Below are 20,420 nucleotides of genomic sequence, written 5' to 3'. Positions count from 1 at the left end.
TTGCATCAGGTGGCCAAACCACTGGAGCTTCAGCTTCAGCATCAGTCCTTCCAGTGAATATTCAGGGTTGATTTCCTTTCAGATTGACTGGTTTAATCTCCTGGCAGTCTGAGAGACTCTCAAGAGCCTTCTCCCACATCACAGTTCAAAAGCATCAATTCTTTGGCACTCAGCCTTCTTTATGGTCCAACTCTTGCATCCATTTATGACTACTGGAAAAACCATAGCTCTGACTATATGGACCTTTGTTGGCAAAGTAATGTCTCTGCTCTGCTTTTCAATACGCTGTCTAGGTTTGTCATAGCTTTTCTTCCAAGGAGCAAGCATCTTTTAAATTCATGCCTGCAGTCACCATGTGCAGTGATTTTGGAGCCCAGGAAAATAAAGTCTGTCACTGTTTTCATTGTTTCCCCAGCTATTTGTCATGATCTTAGTTTTTTGAATGTTGAGTTTTAAGGCAGCTTTTTCACTCTTCTCTTTCACTTAGTTCCTCTTCGCTTTCTGCCATAAGGGTGGTGTCATCTGCATATCTGAGGTTATTGATATTTCTCCTGGCAAGCTTGATTCCAGCTTGTGCTTCATCCAGCCCAGCATTTTGCATGATGTACTCTGCATATAGGTTAAATAAGCAGGGTGACAATATACAGCCTTGACATACTCCTTTCCCGATTTGGAACCAGTCTGTCGTTCCATGTCCAGTTCTAACTGTTGTTTCTTGACCTGCATACAGGTTTCTCAGGAGGCAGGTTAGATGGTCTGGTATTCCCATCTCTTTAAGAATTTTCCACAGTTTTTTTTAATCCACACAGTCAAAGGCTTTGGTGTAGTCAATGAAGCACTGACTTCTCATTTCAATTCCAGAAATGAGAATTTCTGGAATTCTCTTGCTTTTATTATGATCCAACAGATGCTGGTAATTTGATCTCTGGTTCCTCTGCCTTTTCTAAATCCAGCTTGAAGATCTGGAAATTCTTGGTTCACATACTGTTGAAGCCTGGCTTGTAGAATTTTGAGCACTACTTTGCTAGTGTGTGAAATGAATGCACTTGTGCAGTGGTTTGAACATTCTTTGGCATAGCCTTTCTTTGGGACTGGAATGAAAACTGACCTTTTCCAGTCCTATAGCCACTGCTGAGTTTTCCAAATTTGCTGTGTACCCTTGGGAAATTTAGCCTCTTTTGAGTCTCTGATTTCTCACATGAAGGATGGAGATAAAAACAGGATTAAATGACATGACAGATAAACATGCCTAGTACAACGACTGGCTCATAGTAGGTTCTCAACAAGCAGCAGTAATAATTACTGTTGATAATGATGATAGTAATTTCTATCAGTATTAGTACTGATATTAGCATCAGTATTATTATCATATTGTGTCAACAGTTCATGTGAGTTGAATTTAGATTTTCTAATGGGTAGAAGTTTCACATTTCCTGATTAATACTTAATAGTCTGTCTTTCATCCACAAAGCTTTGCTTATCACTCAATTGCATTGGTTTTGGCCAGCCTGTGATTTCTCTGTCATGAGAAACAACATTATAAGTACTAGTTATAAAAATTAAACAGAATAAGTTGTCCATTACTTGGTTTATAAACAATTTAACAAGTGGGAATTACGGACAGCCTAGGCAGCACTTAGCAAGATGTTTTAAAAAATGTATGGAAGCATTTATATCAAATTGTTGAAAGTTATTGCCCTCAGAAGATAGCATTATAGGTGCTTTATTAATCGGATGGAAGGAGGTAGTACCATTTAGCCTTATAATGTTTACTTGAAGTTCTCTAAAGCAGATAATATTGATTTGAGCTTTTCCCTACCTTCATCGTTCATACATCACTAGAAATCAAGTGCTTGAAAGTTCAACAGTTGACTTACATGTACCGAGGCAAGTGGTGGTTCCAGTTCCTAAGAACTTAAATATTATTAAATCCTTAACTATGGCCCAGCAGGTAATGAGAGTATTCCTTTCTGCATTGGCTTGGGTGAAATATGATCTCTGTCATGGACTGGTCCATCTGGTCAAATGCTGCCTTATTCTGAATGCTACCTTATAGCTGATGCTTTCAAGGAGCCCATAATCTGTAAAATTATCAGTGACATTCTGGTGATCTGGCACAGGGACTGGAAGAAAGCGCTATTTTCCTATTGCACTGCAGCATTGTCCAAAATGGCACTGGCCAGCTTGGTAGGTTCTGGTGTCTAGAGGAAACAGGGCTAGAGCTTGAAGAGGTTGGAGAGTGAGTGTGTAGGACAATGTGGGTGGTGTGAGTGACAGCCACTTTGTACTATTGAACTATTGGGCCCCAGATGTAATTCCGGATCCCATGGTAATATGCTTGCTTGGGGTTGAGAGTAACTTTAAGATTGATCCTAAGGATCAGGGGAAAGGGAATAGGGGTATTTCAAGGGGCCTGGCCAGGCACTGCTCCTATTGCCATTCTCTATGGAGCCTTGGCCTCAAGCTGGGTCTTTCTCCCAGGGGCTGGGGATCATGTGAAAGCTACAGATACTTTGAAAGGAAGTTATAAGGTATCATTGTACTGTGAATGAAAGTGAAGCTACCTTGAAATTCATTCATGAGAGGATGACTGCTTATATTACTAAGGGACTTTCTCAAATTATTTTTTACAATCAATTGGATTTAAGTCTATACTTATAATATCACTGCTGCTGCTGCTGCTGCTAAGTCGCTTCAGTCGTGTCCGACTCTGTGCGACCCCAGAGACGGCAGCCCACCAGGCTCTCCCGTCCCTGGGATTCTCCAGGCAAGAACATTGGAGTGGGTTGCCATTTCCTTCTCCAATGCATGAAAGTGAAAAGTGAAAGTGAAGTTGCTCAGTCGTGTCCGACTCCTAGCGACCCCATGGACTGCAGCCTCATCTATATATCCATATACTTTCTTGAGTAGGAGAGAAAGCAAGAAGACTGGGGATTTCACAGAGCTCTGAATACTCCCATGGGGGTGTGTCAGGCACAAAAAAGTCAGCATTATTTGGAATGGCTGTTTCAAATAATAAAAGCCTTCTCTGACCAATGATATTTTCTATTGGGTATACTGTCTTTTGAAAGAAAAATTAATGTTTATGAAATTTCCAGTATCACTCATATAAAATTATTAAGCTGTGGCTTTCAGCCTTCCTCCTCCCTTTTCATCACCTTAATTTTTTTCCCCTATTACTACACTGTCAAGAGAACAGATAAAAGCTTCTTGGGTGAATTCTTGAGGAAAAAAAGCAATTAGAGTGGAATAAAAACCATGGGGACGTAGTGGGTGAGAGAGTTATGTCAGTGCAGGAATGTGAGAGACACTTGGAAGGAGGGGGATCGTAGAGAAAGAGGTACAGGAGAGTTTAATAGGAGCTGTTGTGGATTATACTCTTAGACGCTTTCACCTTTGAGAGGTACATGGCAGGACAGACTGCAATTCTATGCTCTATCGCATCTCCTTAGTCCAACATCACTTGGCGAAGGGAGACTAGGCTTTGGAATTTTTGGGGTGGAGGGGCAATGTCACGGCTTTGTAAGCATAAAACAAACCAGGCATCCTGTTGCTAACACTGCCGTCCTTCAACCTACCACATCTCTTTTCCCCAGGCAGTCTCAGTGCTCTAGGATCAGGGTGGGTGGATGGCACTGGGAGTGAGGGGGTAGAAACTGGTAACTCACTCAGGCTGCTTTGAAAACAAGAATGCTGATAAAGGTTCAGGCGTGATACCTGTATAACTCTGCTTCCTTTTGTTTCCCAACAAAAGTACACTGAGAGCAAAGTCTGTAGCATATATATCTTTGTCAGAAACAAGGAGAGCAAATCAGTCAGAAAGACTTCCAATTGGATCCCCAAAGATTAGAGTTTAGAACTCAATTAAAACTGCTGCTGCTGCTGCTAAGTCGCTTCAGTCGTGTCCGACTCTGTGCGACCCCACAGACGGCAGCCCAACAGGCTCCGCCTTCCCTGGGATTCTCCAGGCAAGAATACGGGAGTAGGTTGCCATTTCCTTTTCCAATGCATGACAGTGAAAAGTGAAAGTGAAGTCGCTCAGTGTGTCCAACTCTCAGCGACCTCATGGACTGCAGCCCACCAGGCTTCTCCATCCATGGGATTTTCCAGGCAAGAGTACTGGAGTGGGGTGCCATAAACTGCTAACTTTCTATAAAGCCCAGTTCCTGGCCTGCCTGTGATGGGCCATCACGGAGCCTGCCTTTCTCTGGCCTTACTGCACACACCCCGTTAAACCACAATGCCTAACCCTCAGATACCAGCCCTCATATGGACTTTAGCTCTGGATCATTTGTACTTTGTGGTATCTTCTTATCTTAGATTCTTTATCATTATTTTCCAAATATTATGAACATTTATTATCTTGGAAAAGCAGGGAAGAATTCTTTTTTTCAGTCTGCTTTTCTTCAAAAAGAAAGCTCTTACCTGCCTGCTTCTACAGTCATAGAACAGTCAGAGAGTTCCACTGGCGGGCACTGGCTGTGGAGTCCATTCACCCTGTAGCGCAAGATGCCCAGATTAAATCATTTCAGACTCAATCCACATCCTAGCAGCGCTTTCTCCCCAACATTAAAGCATACTTGTCTCTTCAATAAAACATATAAAAACAAAGCCCATGAAACACTTTCTCCAACTACTTCTCTTTCTCTTCAGAGACGGATTTTCTGAGAAACCAGTACTGGACGTGGTACTTTGTATTGTTCGTCTCTCTGACCTCACGTTCATTCCTCCCCCATTGAGTCTGTCTTACACAACGTTACTGAAAATGCACTTGCAAAGGCCACCCGTGCATTCCTAAGTGCATAGTTGTTAAATCCAATGGACACACTTTGTTTTTATCTTACTGGTGCTTTGTGGAGGCTGGGACACTAAACTCCTTGGAACTGTTTCCCTTTCTGGCTTCTACGGATACTGCTCCTTCCTACTTTCCTCATTACCTGTCTGATTGTTTTTTCTCTGTCTCCTTTGCATACTTTTCTCCAGGTCAGTTCTTAACTCTTGGTGTTCCAGAGGGTGACATTCTTCCTGTTTCTTTGCCCTGACCTTTCCTAGTTGGGCTTGCTGCAAACATTTGACAGCCCCTGCTTCCAGTCTTGTTCCTTGTTTTACACTTTCAGTTTAAATCAGCCCTGGAGTGATGTTTCAGAAATGCAAATGTGATCAGGCTGTTCTCTTGCTTAAAATCCTTCAAGGGCTGCCCATTGCTTTTATGATAAAATCCAAAGTGGCACCCCCACCCTACCCTCACCACTCCAGCTTCCTGTGCTGGACTGCTTGAGGGAAGACGGCTAGAGTAATAGTTTAATCTCTAGCTATTTCATGCTTGGCTTCACTTTACTGAGGCTGCCAATTAATGATTTAGAGGTGAACTCTTCTGCGCTCTGCTGTGAACTGAGGCTTGTTTTGAGGAGTCCTTGAAGAGCCTTTGGCCTCATTGTCACTCAAACTGGCATTGACTTGAACTTCTGACCTAAAGCTGAACATCTGCATAGCCCATTGGCCATCTCCTGAGTCAGGAAAGTAAGCTTTGAACGTGCTTTGGTTATGTTTAAGTCCAATTTGGTCTAAATTCAGAAATGTATTTTCAACTTGATAGTGTTTTAAATGTAGTACGTTCAGACATAGATGGTAGTGTGTTTTTTTTTTTTTTCCCCTTCTACTCGCCCTCTTATAATTGCTTTTCAGAGAGAAGTGAGTAGATCTTCTCAAGTCTACTGACTTTTATAAAATGGGAGATGAACTCTTTCATTTTCTTGTCTTGTCATCTGTCTTTTTCTGGTTTTAGCAATGGAAAGTAACAACAGCTGGATGTGATCATATCAGCAGGAAGCATCCTTGCTCCTGACTGATTCACAAATTGCCCCTGTCTTGCTTGCCATTTCAAATAGAGGGACAGAATACTGAATGGACATGAAAATTAAAGAGGCTGCACACACACACACACACACACACACACACACGCACACACACACATTCTACTTATAAGGAAAAATCAGTAAATCAAGAAAGGAATTATAAATACTATAGACCCACACAGGGAAAAGTATTTAAAAAGGGATTCATAAAGATTAGATATAGAGAAACAGAAAGGGGGAAACTGCTTTCTTGTGGAAAAAAATCATTTAAAAAATGTTAATAAATTGCTTTTTCAGCTGATAAATATGGCTTACATAAAATATCCTAAAAAGTAGACAACCAAGACAGTTATCAAGGCAAACTTTCTCCTCTTTACCTGTTAGTCTTGTCTGCAGCCTGAAAGAAATCATGATTGTCAAGGGAAAAAATCAACATTATGCGTCTTACACAAGGATGTCCTCTACCAGGGTGTGAAGGGCACTGGGATTGCGGATCAGTTTGTCAAGGAAGCTGACAATGTCAGTAAATTTTGGTCTGTGATTTCTCTCCTTCTGCCAGCAGTGGAGCATCAGCTGGTGTAGAGATGCCGGACAGCCCATGGGAGCTGGTAGTCTGTAACCTTCTTCAATGGACAGGATGACCTAAATGCAAACATACACAGTTATCCTCTTACTTCTGGGGACAAACAATACATACACTAAGTTATAATTCCCTTTATACAGGAAGTGGAAACCAAAACATTGGTAAGCATGAAAACTACTTGTGAGTGCATGTAGTCTAGACAAGAATAAATACAAAAAATGTGATCAAGAATTACAAGTATCTTCATAGCATCTGCTGACTCCTCTTGAGAGGAAAAATATGTTTTTTAAACTTGTGGTATAGAGATGAGAGGTTAAATTTCATCACAATGTCCAGAAATAGTTTTTGTGTGATTTAGCTGGAATGTCTCAAAACCCAATTAGGACATCAGAAAGTCAGCCTAATATGGATGCATTTAGTAAAAACCGTATGTGACAAATGTTATAAGTAAAATTGTACTTCCTAAATTCCTGAATCACTTTTTATTCTTTTATAATAATGTCAGTGCATATTCTTTTTGCAGTCATCCTTCCTTCTTTCTTCTTTATTTGCCATTTAATTCCTCTTCACTTACTTCTGGCTTTCCCCTAGTCTCACACTGACATGATTATGAAGTCCTTCCAGAATTTCTAAGGTAATTTAATCTTCAAAATGCTATCAGTGTTCAGTTTAAGACCACAGAGCAACAGGACATTTAGCCTGAGTATCCTCTGGGCTAGCACTGTCTAACAGAACTTTCCATGATGACAGAAATACTCCCTCTCTTCAGTGTGATAGCAAGTGGTCATGTGGCTGTTGAGCACTTTGAAATGTGGCTAGTAAGACTGAGGAGCTGAATTTTACTTCCACTTAATTTTAATTAATTGACCTCACATTTTAAACAGCCACAGGGGCAAGTGGTTACTATATAGGACAATGCAGCTCTAGGGAAAGGAATCTCTTAAGAAGCCAAAGTTAAGAGTAACAACAAGATGACAGTAATTTTATTTTATTTTTTTCGTACTTAAGAAATCACATCAAGATAAGGTAAGATATTTACTATTTATCTTTTTAATATATAATCCACTGGAATTTCCTAATCATGCAGTAAAATTGACCTGGAATTTATGTAGTTTATTTTTAAATGAAGAGTTCAAAAGTATTCATGTAACTATTCTTACATTATCTCTGGGGGAAAGACAAAAGTAATGGTTTATCTTCTGTATTTTTGACATGGGAAAATTGAGGGACAGCCTGATATTTACAGAGAAGCAATCGCATCTCTTCCCCATGCCAACAACAAAAATACAAAAATGCAAATGTAAATATTGTTATCAATGCTCTCTTTATTGTAGCACCCTCTATGCATTTTCACTTTCTATAATTAAAAAAAAACTCATTTTCTTTTTTATGTGACACCATTTGACATGACTCTAAGATATCAATAATTTATGCTAGAAGTAGTCTGTAAAAAGAAGCAATAATAGGCTGCAGGAACCTCCTCTTAATTGTTAAGCTTAGCTTTTTAGTAATAGGTAATTTTTCATAATCCCATCAGTGTCTGTGACCAGAACACTTTAACGTATCAGAATATTAGCTTTTTTTCCTGTTCGTTGTATATCTATTATTAAATATGATGCTTTTTCTTATCTGTTTTCTATTTTTGCTACTGACTAGGCCTGAATTTTAACACATTTTGCAACACATTTTAGTAAAACAGGATATGTATAAAAATGCTTATAGTGCATCAAAACTACTGTGGATAGCTTTAAAAAGTAACTAAGAAAAACAGGATAGAATTCCATTATAGAAAGACTTTAAAATCCCACCCCAAGAGACCTCTCTATGTAATTTCAGAGTTACCTAATTATAAGTGCATAGAATAGATGACAAGTGAAGTTATAGTCTGAGAAAAAAATTAGCTGCCTTTATTAAGTATCATGTGCTAAATGCTTTGCATGTTTTTTTCATTTACTGCTTAAAATAACTCAATATGGTAGTTATTATTATCCTTATTCTTAAATGAGGAAATTTAGACTCAGATAAGTTAGGAAACTTGCCTAAATTCACACAGCATAGGCAGCAGAGCTGAAATCTGAACTTAGTTCCTTATAGCTTCCAAACGTGTCCTCTGGCTAGTCCGCAGGAATGCTTTTCAATTCTCATGAAAATGTCTTCCTCTCCTGTTTTATACCTATTGTTTTATATCAATTTTAGGAGTGATGATTACCATTTTATCTTTTGTTGTATATCTGCTAACTGGACTTCAAATCCAATCCTAAGTTTTGTAATAAGGATAAATCAAAAACATATTTACTTCATAGTTTGCAAAATGTAATCTCTGGCTGAACAGAGTAGTTTCTGACTGCTTCTGAGTCCTGTACACATTTCTATTATTGCATCTATTACACTGTATTATAATTTTTCACCTGCTTCTTCTCAGGTGAAATATACTTGAAAGCAGAAATTTCATGTCTATATTTTGTATATTTATCCCTATTTATGGTACCTGATGCATTAATTAATGTTATTGACCAAAACAAAAGCTATTTGAGGAAATTTTGGGGTTTGTCTTGATATAGGAGCAGACTCTTAGAAAATCTGGAGTTTCAACTACCCAAGAGGGAGTCAAAGCAGAAGCAAGTCAGCATTTGAAGTGCCTCAGAAAGAAATATTCGTAAAAAATTGGGACATCAAGCATTATTGTTCAAAATGATCTCCTGATTTCTCTCTGGTTTGGCTGGACAATGAGCGAGACTGGGTCATGTTCTTCTCTAAGACGAAGGCATTGGACCCAAAGTCAGATTCCTATAAAGACTGGTGGCTTTTTCCTCCTGTCCTTAAGGTTTACTGTTTCCCATGACCCAAACATCCTTAGCTGCTGGAGAGCTGACTTTTCCAGACAACTCCTATAAACAGTTGACACCCAAATCCAGATTGCTTGGTGCCAAGCAAGCTGTCTATTCTCTTTTGACAAAGTTGTTCTCATGAGTATCCTGTAGGAAGAGACAGTGACAAGAAAGTGGGGTCCTTCACCTGGAACCTTTATCTACAATGTGTTAAGCAAGTGTCTAGTCCCACCATGCCTTTCCGTGGGGATACTGGGAGACTTGGGGACTCATGACATTTCTCCTTGCTGACCTCTAGGTTTAAAGTTTTCCCTGTTCTTTAACTTGTGACTTTGTGAAATTTGTCCTGAGCCCTGGTTCATGACAGATGTCAGTCATGAAGGTCCCACCTTAGAGGAAATGCTAATAACAACAACAGTGACAATAATAATTACTAACAATTATTGAGAGCTCTTGACTACTTCCAGGTGCTATTTCTAAATGATTTACATGTGTCAACTCTTTTAATCCTCACAGTAATATTATGTGGTAGGTACTATTTTTACCCCCACTTTACAAACAAGGAAAGTAAACATAGAGAAGTTCAACTGGCAAACACTACACACCTAAAAGTTTTGAATTAGAAGGGAGCTAGAGAAGAAACTTGAGCAATATGATTCAAAAAATGGTTTAAAGATACAACATATTTCTAATGTATTTTTTATTTATCCAAAGAGATAAATATTCATCATTTAAAATGTACTATTAACATACCATGTATAAGGGATAGCATATTGAGTAAGAAACATCTCTGTCTTTAGGAAATATATAATCTAATGAAGGTGACCAAGGCGCTAGAGAAGAAACTTGAGCAATATGATTCAAAAAATGGTTAAAAGATACAACATATTTCTAAAGGATTTTTTATTTATCCAAAGAGATAAATATTCATCACTTAAAATGTACTATTAAACATACCATGTATAAGGGATAGCATAATGAGTAAGAAACATCTCTGTTTTTAGGAAACATATAATCTAATGAAGGTGATCAAATATATAATCTAATGAATATGGAACATGCCATGTAGAACAGGGAGTCATGGAAATTTGTCAGAAGAGTACCTATCTGAGCCTTTGGGAGACTTCTCAGGGGAGGTGAACTGAATGTAGAAGGTAGCAGGGTCCATGAGATTAGATGGGTCTAAGAGAAGAGATGTGATCTAATTAGGGAATTGAAGTAGATTTCTGTAACTAGACCAGATTCCTCAAAGAGAAGAATGGTGAGATTTGAGGCTGGAAGGTTAAGTAAAAATTATGTTTCTTGAGATCATGAATGATTTTTCATGCTATAAATACAGACTTTATGCAAAGGGGAGAAGGGTTTTGGCAAGTAGATGGCATTAGATTTGCCTTTTGGAAGCTCACTCTGGCTGCACTATAAGAGTGGGAGGACAGGGAAGGCCAGGAAGGAGGCTTGCAGTGATCCAGGCAAGAAGTCAAGATAGCCTTAGTTGAAGCAGAGGCCATAGGGTACAAGCTGTAGATTGACTTGACAGGAATGTAGGACTCAGGTGAGATTAGACAGGGAAGTAGAGGGAGAAGAGAAGATTGACTTCTAGGGTTTTGGCTTGGTCAAGGAAACAAAGGAGGAGGAGCCATTTTGGGGCTGGAGTGATCATGAGTTAAATTTTCTATGAGCTTTCTGGTTTCTGATTCAAGTTAAAATATGAAACTTTGAGAGCTTATTATATGTCAATTTCTGGGCTAGGTATTTTAACATAGCTTACCTTCTATGTGAGTGTGGTTATACATATTTTGCAGGTAAGAAATCTGAAGCTCTAACTGATGAACAGATTGTGTCAGATTCACATAGCTAGTAATTTCCTGAAGACTGGACCAATATTATCACCTTGGTAGCCTCTGAATCACGACAGTGGTAGAAAAAAACCTGTCCTGAGTCTTGTGCTGCATTCCAGACTCATCCCCTAGAATTAACTCTTGAGCTTCTCATAGACATTTACACACTCCATGCTCTCACTCTCACCCACTGCTGATGACTTTCATTCTTGTAGCTCTGGTTCGGCTTTCTCTCAAGATTTCTACATCTACTGTCTCTGGGATATCCCACTTCATAAAGTTGTCATGCAGGTGACATGATTTTTTTTTTTCTTTTGCTGTTGTTCAAAACTAACCTTGTTCCTAAGTTTGGCATTTCTGTCCTCTGAAAAGGGTAGCATTCTTTTTTCAGTGATTTAAGTTAGAGATCAGTGGGTCCTCTAAGCTTCTGTCTTTCCTGGTGCTCAAAACTAACTTAGATGTTGATTTAAAGTTCATATACTTTAAATACAGCCCATTTTCAAATCCTCTTTTCAAATGATTTATTTTTCATTTTGATCACTGCAACAGACACTTAACTAGTCTTTCTGTCTCCCCTCTAATTCCCTCAATAACTCCTGCAGTGCACCTGAAGCAATCCTGCTGATGTGAAACTGTGATCACACTCCTTCCATATCTGGAATTCTGCAGCGGCTCACTATGACCCAGGTTTTCAATCCTCACCTCTGGCATGGTCCTGCTTCTCCTCTGCTTTGGCCACAAAATACTTGCACTCTCTGAGCTGGGCAAGCCGAATTCAAGAGCAGGAACTATTTCTTTTTTCCATGAGTTCCCGGCATCTAAAACAATGCCTTGTCAAACCAAAGAGTGAACTTCACTTGTCATATATGTGATCTATGGCAGCTGTCTATTAACCTTTATCCTCATAAACATGTCTTTTGTGGGAAGTTTTGTTTTATAGGCATTTCTGGTTCCCTACTTAAGAACTGACAGGCAGCCAGCAGCATATGGAGTGCTTTGTCTAAAAGACTAAATGAGATTTGTTTTAGGATATGAAGGGGTGATAATTACTAGAGAGAATTTTGTTAGTAGTATGGTTTTATGATAGTTGTAGGCTGTCATCCTTTGGAGAAGAATTATGCAAGGTTATACCCTTATTTTAAAGTGTAAGAAGAAAATTAAAGTGAAGTGAAAAAATATGAAAATGACTGCAGTGATAACTTCTGTGCAGAGGTAGAAGGAATTAGATTTTGTCAGAAGTTATTATCTAAAACCTGGTGGGTTATTCTAAATAGATCATACTGGTTTCTCATCATTGACACTACAATTTTTAGCATCCTAGAATCAACACTAGGCTCAGTTGGGGCACGTAGCAGACTGTTCTGCTCTTGTTGAATCTGATGAGTTTTCCAGTTGCGCTGAAGGTTTCTGAATCAAAGAAGACAATGTGAACCTTTTATTAAACGAGGCAAACAAGGAGCAGACAGTCAATAGGAAGACACTGAGATATCCCTGAACAATGCCATTGAACAAGAAATGTTTGGGCTGTGCAGGTAATCCCATTTTTATGTTATAACACTGCTCAATATCTCTCAAAGAGAAGCACAGTGAATTTAGTTATTCATACTTCCTTTTAAAACAAACTGTCTCAAAATTTTAGCAAGGCCTTAAATGTACAATAGTAAATGGAATGTGAAATGATTCTATTTTTGTCTTCTCTCTAAATATTCATCATGACTTTGTGGAAAATTTGTAATTTCAAGTTGAATGTGGATGGTGAAGCAGAGTCCCAGTATATCCTTACTTTTCGTGAGATGATTACTTATAGATATGAAGACATTCAGATTTATAGAACAGTAAAACTGAAAGCCCTGGCAATGTAGTTTTCTGATATGCAATTTAAAGGTTGTGACTGCACAGGGAAAAGAAGGAAAGAAAAAAGAAGGGAAAGAAGTGGTTATAAGTAAATCACATTTAAAATCTTATCCCTACTCTCTTAGTCAATATTTTTCAACATACAGAAATTATAATTCAGTGGAAAGCAATCAAAACTCAAATGAAAATCAGTGTACACTGAAAAAAACAAAGGGGGATAGAGTGGTGAACATGCCGCTTGATGGCTTATCAGGTAAAGAATCTGCCTGCAATGCAGGAGACACAGGAGATGTGGGTTCGATCCCTGGGTTGGGAAGATCCCTTGGAGGAGGAAATGACAACCCACTCCAGTATTCTTGCCTGGAGAATCCCATGGACAGAGGAGCCTGGTGGGCTACAGTCCACAGGGTCGCAAAGAGTTGGACACAATTGAGAGACTAAGCACATAAGAGTGGTGAAAGAATAAGATACAGACAGAAAACACTTCTTCTGAGGCTAATTTATAATTTGTAAATCACTAGGGCATGGAAACATAACATTTCCTTTCTAACTTTAAGATAAACAATTTTTTAAAACCCTATACTTCAGACAGTTCTCCAATCTTATTTTACGGAAGTCTCGATAGAATGTCAAGGACCTATAAAAATGGAGAATGTTCATCCTCAGTAAGACACCGGTCAGATTGCTGAATGAGTGGACAAAATGGGGGACTATAGAAAGTGTAGCCCTCTTATAGATTAAAAGGTTGCTGATGATATGTTTTATGGTTTGGAAAATCTTCCGCCCTAACAGTTGAAAGTCATACTTCTTGAGACTGAGATAATTAAAACTTTCTATGCAACTATGCTTCAGTGTGTAAGTAGTGGAATGAGCATTAGTGAAGGAGTCACATGAACTGCCCTGGAGTCTGAAATGTCACTAACAAGCTCTGTGCTTGGGCAATTCTCTGTCTCCTCATTAAGAGAGAGAGAGAAAAAAAAAGAAAAAAAAAAGAGCCTGGATTCAGTGCTTGTGACAGTGCCTTTCAGCTCAAAAAGCTATATTTCTAGGGTCAGTGAAACTGAAGGCTTAATCTACAGGATCTCTGGTAACATCTCTTGATTTCAAAGTTCTTTGACTGCCAAATCTAGACTTGGCATACCTTGAAAGGACTGTTTCCCACAGAGCTCCAAGTGTAGGGAGACAAAAATCCAGATGGGCCAAAGTATATCATTGTAAACTAAGATTAGGAAGATTTGGCAGGCCAAGATATTCTTTACTAGGAAGGTTCCCACCAACAAAGTATATTTTTTGAAATATAAAAACAATGTAAAGACATATTCCAAATCAACATTTTTGAAATGAGAAGACAACATTCTTAAAACTCAGGCCCATATTTCCAAGTCCTCTCTGGGGGAAAAAAAAAAAAAAAAACAACTCAAAACAAACATTTCTTCACTGGTGCACCATTTCAATTTTAGAAAGATAACAGGCAACTTTAAGGGCCCATAAAAAATACCCAACCTGAACAGGGAAATGGCAGCCCACTCCAGTATTCTGGCCTGGGAAATCCCATGGACAGAGGAGCCTGGAGGGCTACAGTTCACGGATTCGCAAAGATCTGGACATGACCAAACACACACGCATGCAAAAATACCTAAAATCTTTGGAAACATAGTTTATGAGTACACAGTAAAAGAGTATTTTAAGATGCCCTCTTTATAAATATGCTTTAAAAGAGAACAAAGAATTATAAAAAATCAGAAGAGCAAAAGATTGTAAATTTCTTCCAAACAGAAATGGAAGGTATAGTTAATTTTTTTATGAAAATGTTTCTGGTATGTATATACTTTCAGCAAAAAAAAAAGAATTCCCTTGAAAATTACACTGTGGTAGTAGCATACTGGTTATTGGTTTCCTCTACTTGGAACTTTATTATTTGAATTATTTGCAATGGTGACAGATTGAATCTCACAATATCCCCTATTACTCTTCTTTCTGTATCAGACATGCGTTATGCTAGTGTAATTAGTGTATATTTAATTAAAATGTTGCTCCTGCCTATGTACCAATATGAGGAATTATTTAAAAAAATGAGAAAAAGGTCATTTTGAAAATTGCTTTGGTAGAAACATATTCAAATAAGTACAAAAATTCCCTCTGTAATATGGAAGCTTGAAATAATGGGAATGGGCCTTTAGCAGTTTACTGTATCTTATACAGATCATTACACAAGGACCATTACATAATAAAGCAGAGTTTCGAAAATCTAATCAGAAACAAAAATTGAAAATGATTGGACTCTCTGAATCACAAAATCATACTGCATTTGAAGGTAAGTGGATTCTATATATCCACCATTCTTGGCTAAAATACTGACCTATAATTGAGAAAGGTTTTAGAATTATGAAGACAAACAAGAAATATGGTAAAAAGGTAATTTTCTTCCTTCTCAACTTTTGAAAAGAGGAACCAATTCAGATAAGGTCAAAGGTTATTTCCAACCACATCATCTATTAAAATCCTAAAGTTGAATTGTATTGTTTTTCTTCAGGTAAGCTTCAGAAAGCAATCTAAAGCAAAACTCACTATTATATAAAACCTTTTGAAAAGTAAGGAGAAGAAAAAATACAAAAACACTGAGGCAGCATTATGTTTCCTAGTAAACCTCAAACGAGATGTTCTCTGATAGCGGTTCTCTTTTTGGGAAATTGAACAGGCTTAGTAGCATATGCCTAAATGATACCATACCCAGGAGGCATTTGGGCTTCAAACTGCTTCCAGGCGAATTTTTTCTTTCTTAAAAAAACAAACAAACAAACAAAAAAAACATGCTAGGGAAAAACAAAACAGACAAAACCCAAGTCTCTAGTCTTGCATTCAGATCATTTGTTTGAGCAAAGTCGCCCCTCATTTACGTGGTGCAAGTTTTTCCCCGACATATTAGCTCTGTGGGGATTTGGTTACTTAATGTTGCCTGCTGTTCATGTTTTGCTTGCATTTTCTTTAGCTAAGCATATTCCATAATATAAGTGTTGGAAGAACTGCAATACCCCTGGTGTCATCTTTGGAGCCAGTATAGCTCCTAGCATTACAATGTACTCCTATTATGTAGTAAACAACAGTTATCTTGAACTCGGATGAAAATAACATAAAACATTATACTGTGATACATTAAAAAAAAGTTAAAAATCTTAGAAAATAGTGAGGAAATTTGTGCCTTCAGTGTGCCTGTGGCATGTTTTTGGTAATAGGCTAAATATGTGGACCATTAGAATTTTATTTTAAGCTACTGCCTTAAACATTTTTAAGAAATATAATACAGTACATTTTATAAATTTTTAACATCAAGACAAAAAGTACTGCTGAAAAGATTTATACTTTCAAACAACAGTGAGTCAATCCACATTCTTGCTGATAGGAAATAATAGAAACACTTCTACTGTGACACAGAGGCATACATAATTAAAGATGCTTTGATCTCATTTCATAGAGCTTGTGTGGTATAGAGACTCCTTTGAAAATTAAGACTTCTACAGTATAGCTCAGGGGTAAAAGCACACACTTTGGGGAAAACAGGGGTCTCCAACTTCAGTTCTATCAGGGGTTGGGGCTTCTCTGGTGGCACTAGTGGTAAAAAACCCACCTGCCAATGCAAGAGACGTAAGAGAAGTAGGTTCGATCCCTGGGTCAGGAAAATCCCCTGGAGGAGGGCACGGCAACCTACTCTGGTATTTTTGCCTGGAGAATCTCATGGACAGAGGAGACTGGTGGGCTACAATCCACAGGGTCTCAAAGAGTCAGGCACAACTGAAGTGACTTAACATACAACCTTGGGCAAGTTGCTTAAATTTTCTAGAAAGCCTTTTATCTATAAATGGGAATAAAAATAGTATCAACCTTAGAGAATTATTTTGAAGATTAAATGAGTCAATAATCTAAAATAATTGACTCACAGTAAATTCAGAAATTGCAAGCTATGATTATTACCACCAATTAATTAAATACCTTCTATGTATCAGGTGCTTTTTATAATTGCTTGTGCTTAGTTGCTCAGTAGTGTCCAACTCTTTGTGACCCTTTGGACTGCAGCCCTCGAGTTTCTCTGTCCAAGGGACTTTTCAGGCAAGAATACTGTGGTGGGTTGCCATTTTGTTCTCCAGGGGAATCTTCCTGACTGAGGAATCAAACCGATGTCTCCTATGTCTCCTGCTTTGCAGGCAGATTCTTTACCTGTGGAACCACTGGGAAAGCTTATATAATCAAAAATACCTTAAATAATAGGGCATGCATGCTTTTTTGGGCATATGTTAAAAAATAACTATGTTGCATTCACACAATGTTGTTTATATTAAAAAAAAAAAAAAGAAGGCCTGAGTCTATCCTTGAGGAGTATACATTCTACTTGGGGCAGGAGCATGACTTAGAAATGCCAGAACTTCATCTTCTCACCTACACAGAGGGCTTCTTGAGAGTGAGGGCTGGATTTTCAAGTTCTCCAGAACTACCCACATGCCCAGTGACTGGCATGAGTTTAGTCAGTAACTGCTGAATGGCTAAGCAGATGGCATCTACTGTTATGCTTGGTAGGCCATACATGGATTAGTCTTCTGCACTGCTTTTTCTCATTTCCTTATGTATATTCCTTAATGTACATTACTACTGACCTTTGGGAAACTCATTATATTATTCACTAAAATAGACTATGCAAACTCAGAATTGTTCATTGCAATAAAATATGCCACAGTCTGCAGAATGAAGGGACTACCTCATAAAAACTACCTGAAATTTCCTAAACTCATTTAAAATCCTAAACCATGTTAACATTCCATATTTAGCTAAGCCCTTAAATTAAACTCCACAAAATGTAATAAAAGTATAAAATATTCAAACAGAAAATAGTTGAACTTTTATTGTCTAAAAATGACTTTTCTTATTTAAAACACACCGTGGTTACAGAAAGTCAAATACAAGACTGAACTTTGACCAAACATGAGAAATTCAGGACAAATAGGAAATAACCAGTATTTGGAGAGAGCAGCTCAGAAAGTTTTGATTAAGCTATTTCTGCTTTCAAACAGAAATTCTGGTTACAGGATCTGTCACAGATACACTGACTTCCAATATGTTAAGCTAAACAGAATTTCAACTCTCTTCACTGCAGCAGGAAATATATTCACAAAATACATAAAAGATTTTAGCTCTTAGTACTTTCCTCTCTTATATTGATCTGAGGACCTCAAGGGTTTGGCATTTTTCCCTCCCCTCAGAAATTTCTGTTCTCCTCCTTGTTTCCAATTCTTGCTTACATATTCTTTGGTAGCCACTCAAAGGCCATGAAAAGAACTAGCTTAGCTCTTATCTAGTCCTTGAAAAACAACAAAGCACTGGGTGGAGGGAGCCTTCAGCCTTGCACTGTGGACACTGACAACACAGAATGAATGAAGATGGGCTTAATGTCAGGAGTCTATTCCTGGCTGCAGCAACTTCTTCTGATTCCAGAAATGGTCTTTATGGCCATATGAGGTTTAACAGACAGAATGGCTCTCTAAATGCTCATCCTGGACACAGATCATCAACACACATGGCCAGAATGACTGGGTAAACTGTTGGACATGATCCAGGAAGGGAGGAACTGACACCAGATTTTGGACTGCTCTAGGCAGCAACTAAGGACCGTTTACAAGGGGGTCTGTGATGGAAATTACGCCTTTGGGCCTTTTCTCTCAGAAGTTGCTCTCCTAGAAAATTTGTCTTGTCATCTGGATCTACACTTGTACACGCTCTGTTCTGTGGAGGTTCTATCGGATTCTTGTACCCTCACAGAAATTCCTAAACTGAAGAAAAGAATGATGTGAACTATTTCTTTGCTGAGACAAATATGATAATTATTTCTTCAGAGATTATAAAGACATAGCATGTTACTGTTAAAAGGATATTAAATATCATTTAACCTCATCCTTTTATTATATTTGTTGGTCATGAAACTGAGGCACTTTTCATGGCTGAATTATAGTCTACCTAATGGTGGCTGTGGTTGCCAAACTGGTGGTACAAAGTACCCCATGTGGTAAAATGATAATCCAGGAGACATAAAAAAATAATAGAACTTCTCTTTATGTTTATCTGTCTTATACAAGAGTGTGTGTGTGTGTGTGTGTGTGTGCGCGCGTGCACGCACACATGCATGAGCTCAGTCGCATTCAACTTTTTGCGACATCATGGTCTGAAGCCCACCAGGCTGCTCTGTCCATGGAATTTTCTAGGCAAGAATAATGGAGTGGGTTGTCATTTCCTTTTCCAGAAAATCTTTCTGACCCAGGGATTGAACTCAAGTCTCTTGCATCCCTCATATTGGCAGGCATAATTTTTACCACTGTGCAACCTGGGAAGCCCCGTCTTACTGTAAGAAAGACTATTTATGCATGTCTAATAAGAATGACTCTGACTTCTATGATCAAAATGAAATGACTTTTACAACTGTATTTGGTAATGTATTTATATATTTAAAATCAAATTCCTAACATTTCTTATCCTTTCTCACTTTTCTCTCCCCACACACTAATGATCATGTTACATATTACATATTTTACTGATTTACTTTGTGTAAAGTCTGTTTCCCTCTTGCTAGAATATAAACTCAATGAGGGCAAGAAATCACTGGCCTACGGACATAAACTAAACCACCATGAAAGAGGCAGTTATTTCCTCTTTCCTCCTCCTTGCCCATGACTTCTAGAAGGTTATTAGAATTGTTTTTTTTAGTATCACTGTCAAAGCACTTACTATGTGATTCTAGGGAAATCATGTCACCTCCCTAAACCTCAGTTTCATAAAAGGTCCATCCAGTTTGTTTTCCTTTGTATCTCTACTTCCTGAGAAGATACTCAACAAATTACTTTTTAAACAAAAAATGAATGTATTAGTACAGTAGGACTTGTATATAATGTGCAGATAAATACACATATGTCAGTTGTGAATGCTCAAGAAATTTTTACCAGCAAGGGTATATTATTAGTAAAGTTTGGAGTCCTCTGAGATAGGTAATTTTTTATTTTAGGTCTGACAGAGAACTGATTAAGATAAGGACTATATGGAACACCAGTTAAGGAAGGTACTTGAACTGAGGGCTCTTCTGTGCAGTGAGGATTTTCATTCATCTGGAGGAGGACTTTTTATTTTAGAGATTTGCTTGAATGGCCTATACTTCACTTTCACTTTTCACTTTCATGCATTGGAGAAGGAAATGGCAAACCACTCCAGTGTTCTTGCCTGGAGAATCCCAGGGATGGCGGAGCCTGGTGGGCTGCCATCTATGGGGTTGTATTTTACAGAGTCGGACACAAATGAAGTGACTTAGCAGCAGCAGCAGTCATGTCATAGTAGGACAAGCAGGCAAGCCTTATCTTGGGTTAAGAGTAGAGTAGGAACTATGGTGACTAAATCCAGGGTGTCTGTTACCTTGGATAGCTGGTTAAAAAAA

General features: G+C 38.2%; 1 protein-coding gene across 4 annotated transcripts in view; it reads right to left on the bottom strand.

The window, feature by feature from the left end:
• EPHA6 (EPH receptor A6) overlaps positions 1–20,420 on the bottom strand; it is a 1,019,792-nt gene that overhangs the window by 11,923 nt on the left and 987,449 nt on the right. For all 4 annotated transcript variants that reach the window (XM_027554351.1, XM_027554393.1, XM_027554360.1 and 1 more), the window contains 2 exons: positions 6,304–6,497; positions 4,426–4,497 (listed from right to left, as the gene is read on the bottom strand). In XM_027554351.1, coding sequence (XP_027410152.1) covers positions 4,426–4,497; positions 6,304–6,497 — 266 coding nt within the window. The remainder of the gene's footprint in view (positions 1–4,425; positions 4,498–6,303; positions 6,498–20,420) is intronic.

This window comes from Bos indicus x Bos taurus, chromosome 1 (assembly GCF_003369695.1).
Source record: "Bos indicus x Bos taurus breed Angus x Brahman F1 hybrid chromosome 1, Bos_hybrid_MaternalHap_v2.0, whole genome shotgun sequence".
Classification (NCBI taxonomy): domain Eukaryota; kingdom Metazoa; phylum Chordata; class Mammalia; order Artiodactyla; family Bovidae; genus Bos; species Bos indicus x Bos taurus.
Note: the sequence above shows the minus strand (reverse complement) of the source record. Positions and strands in the feature narration are given on the sequence as shown.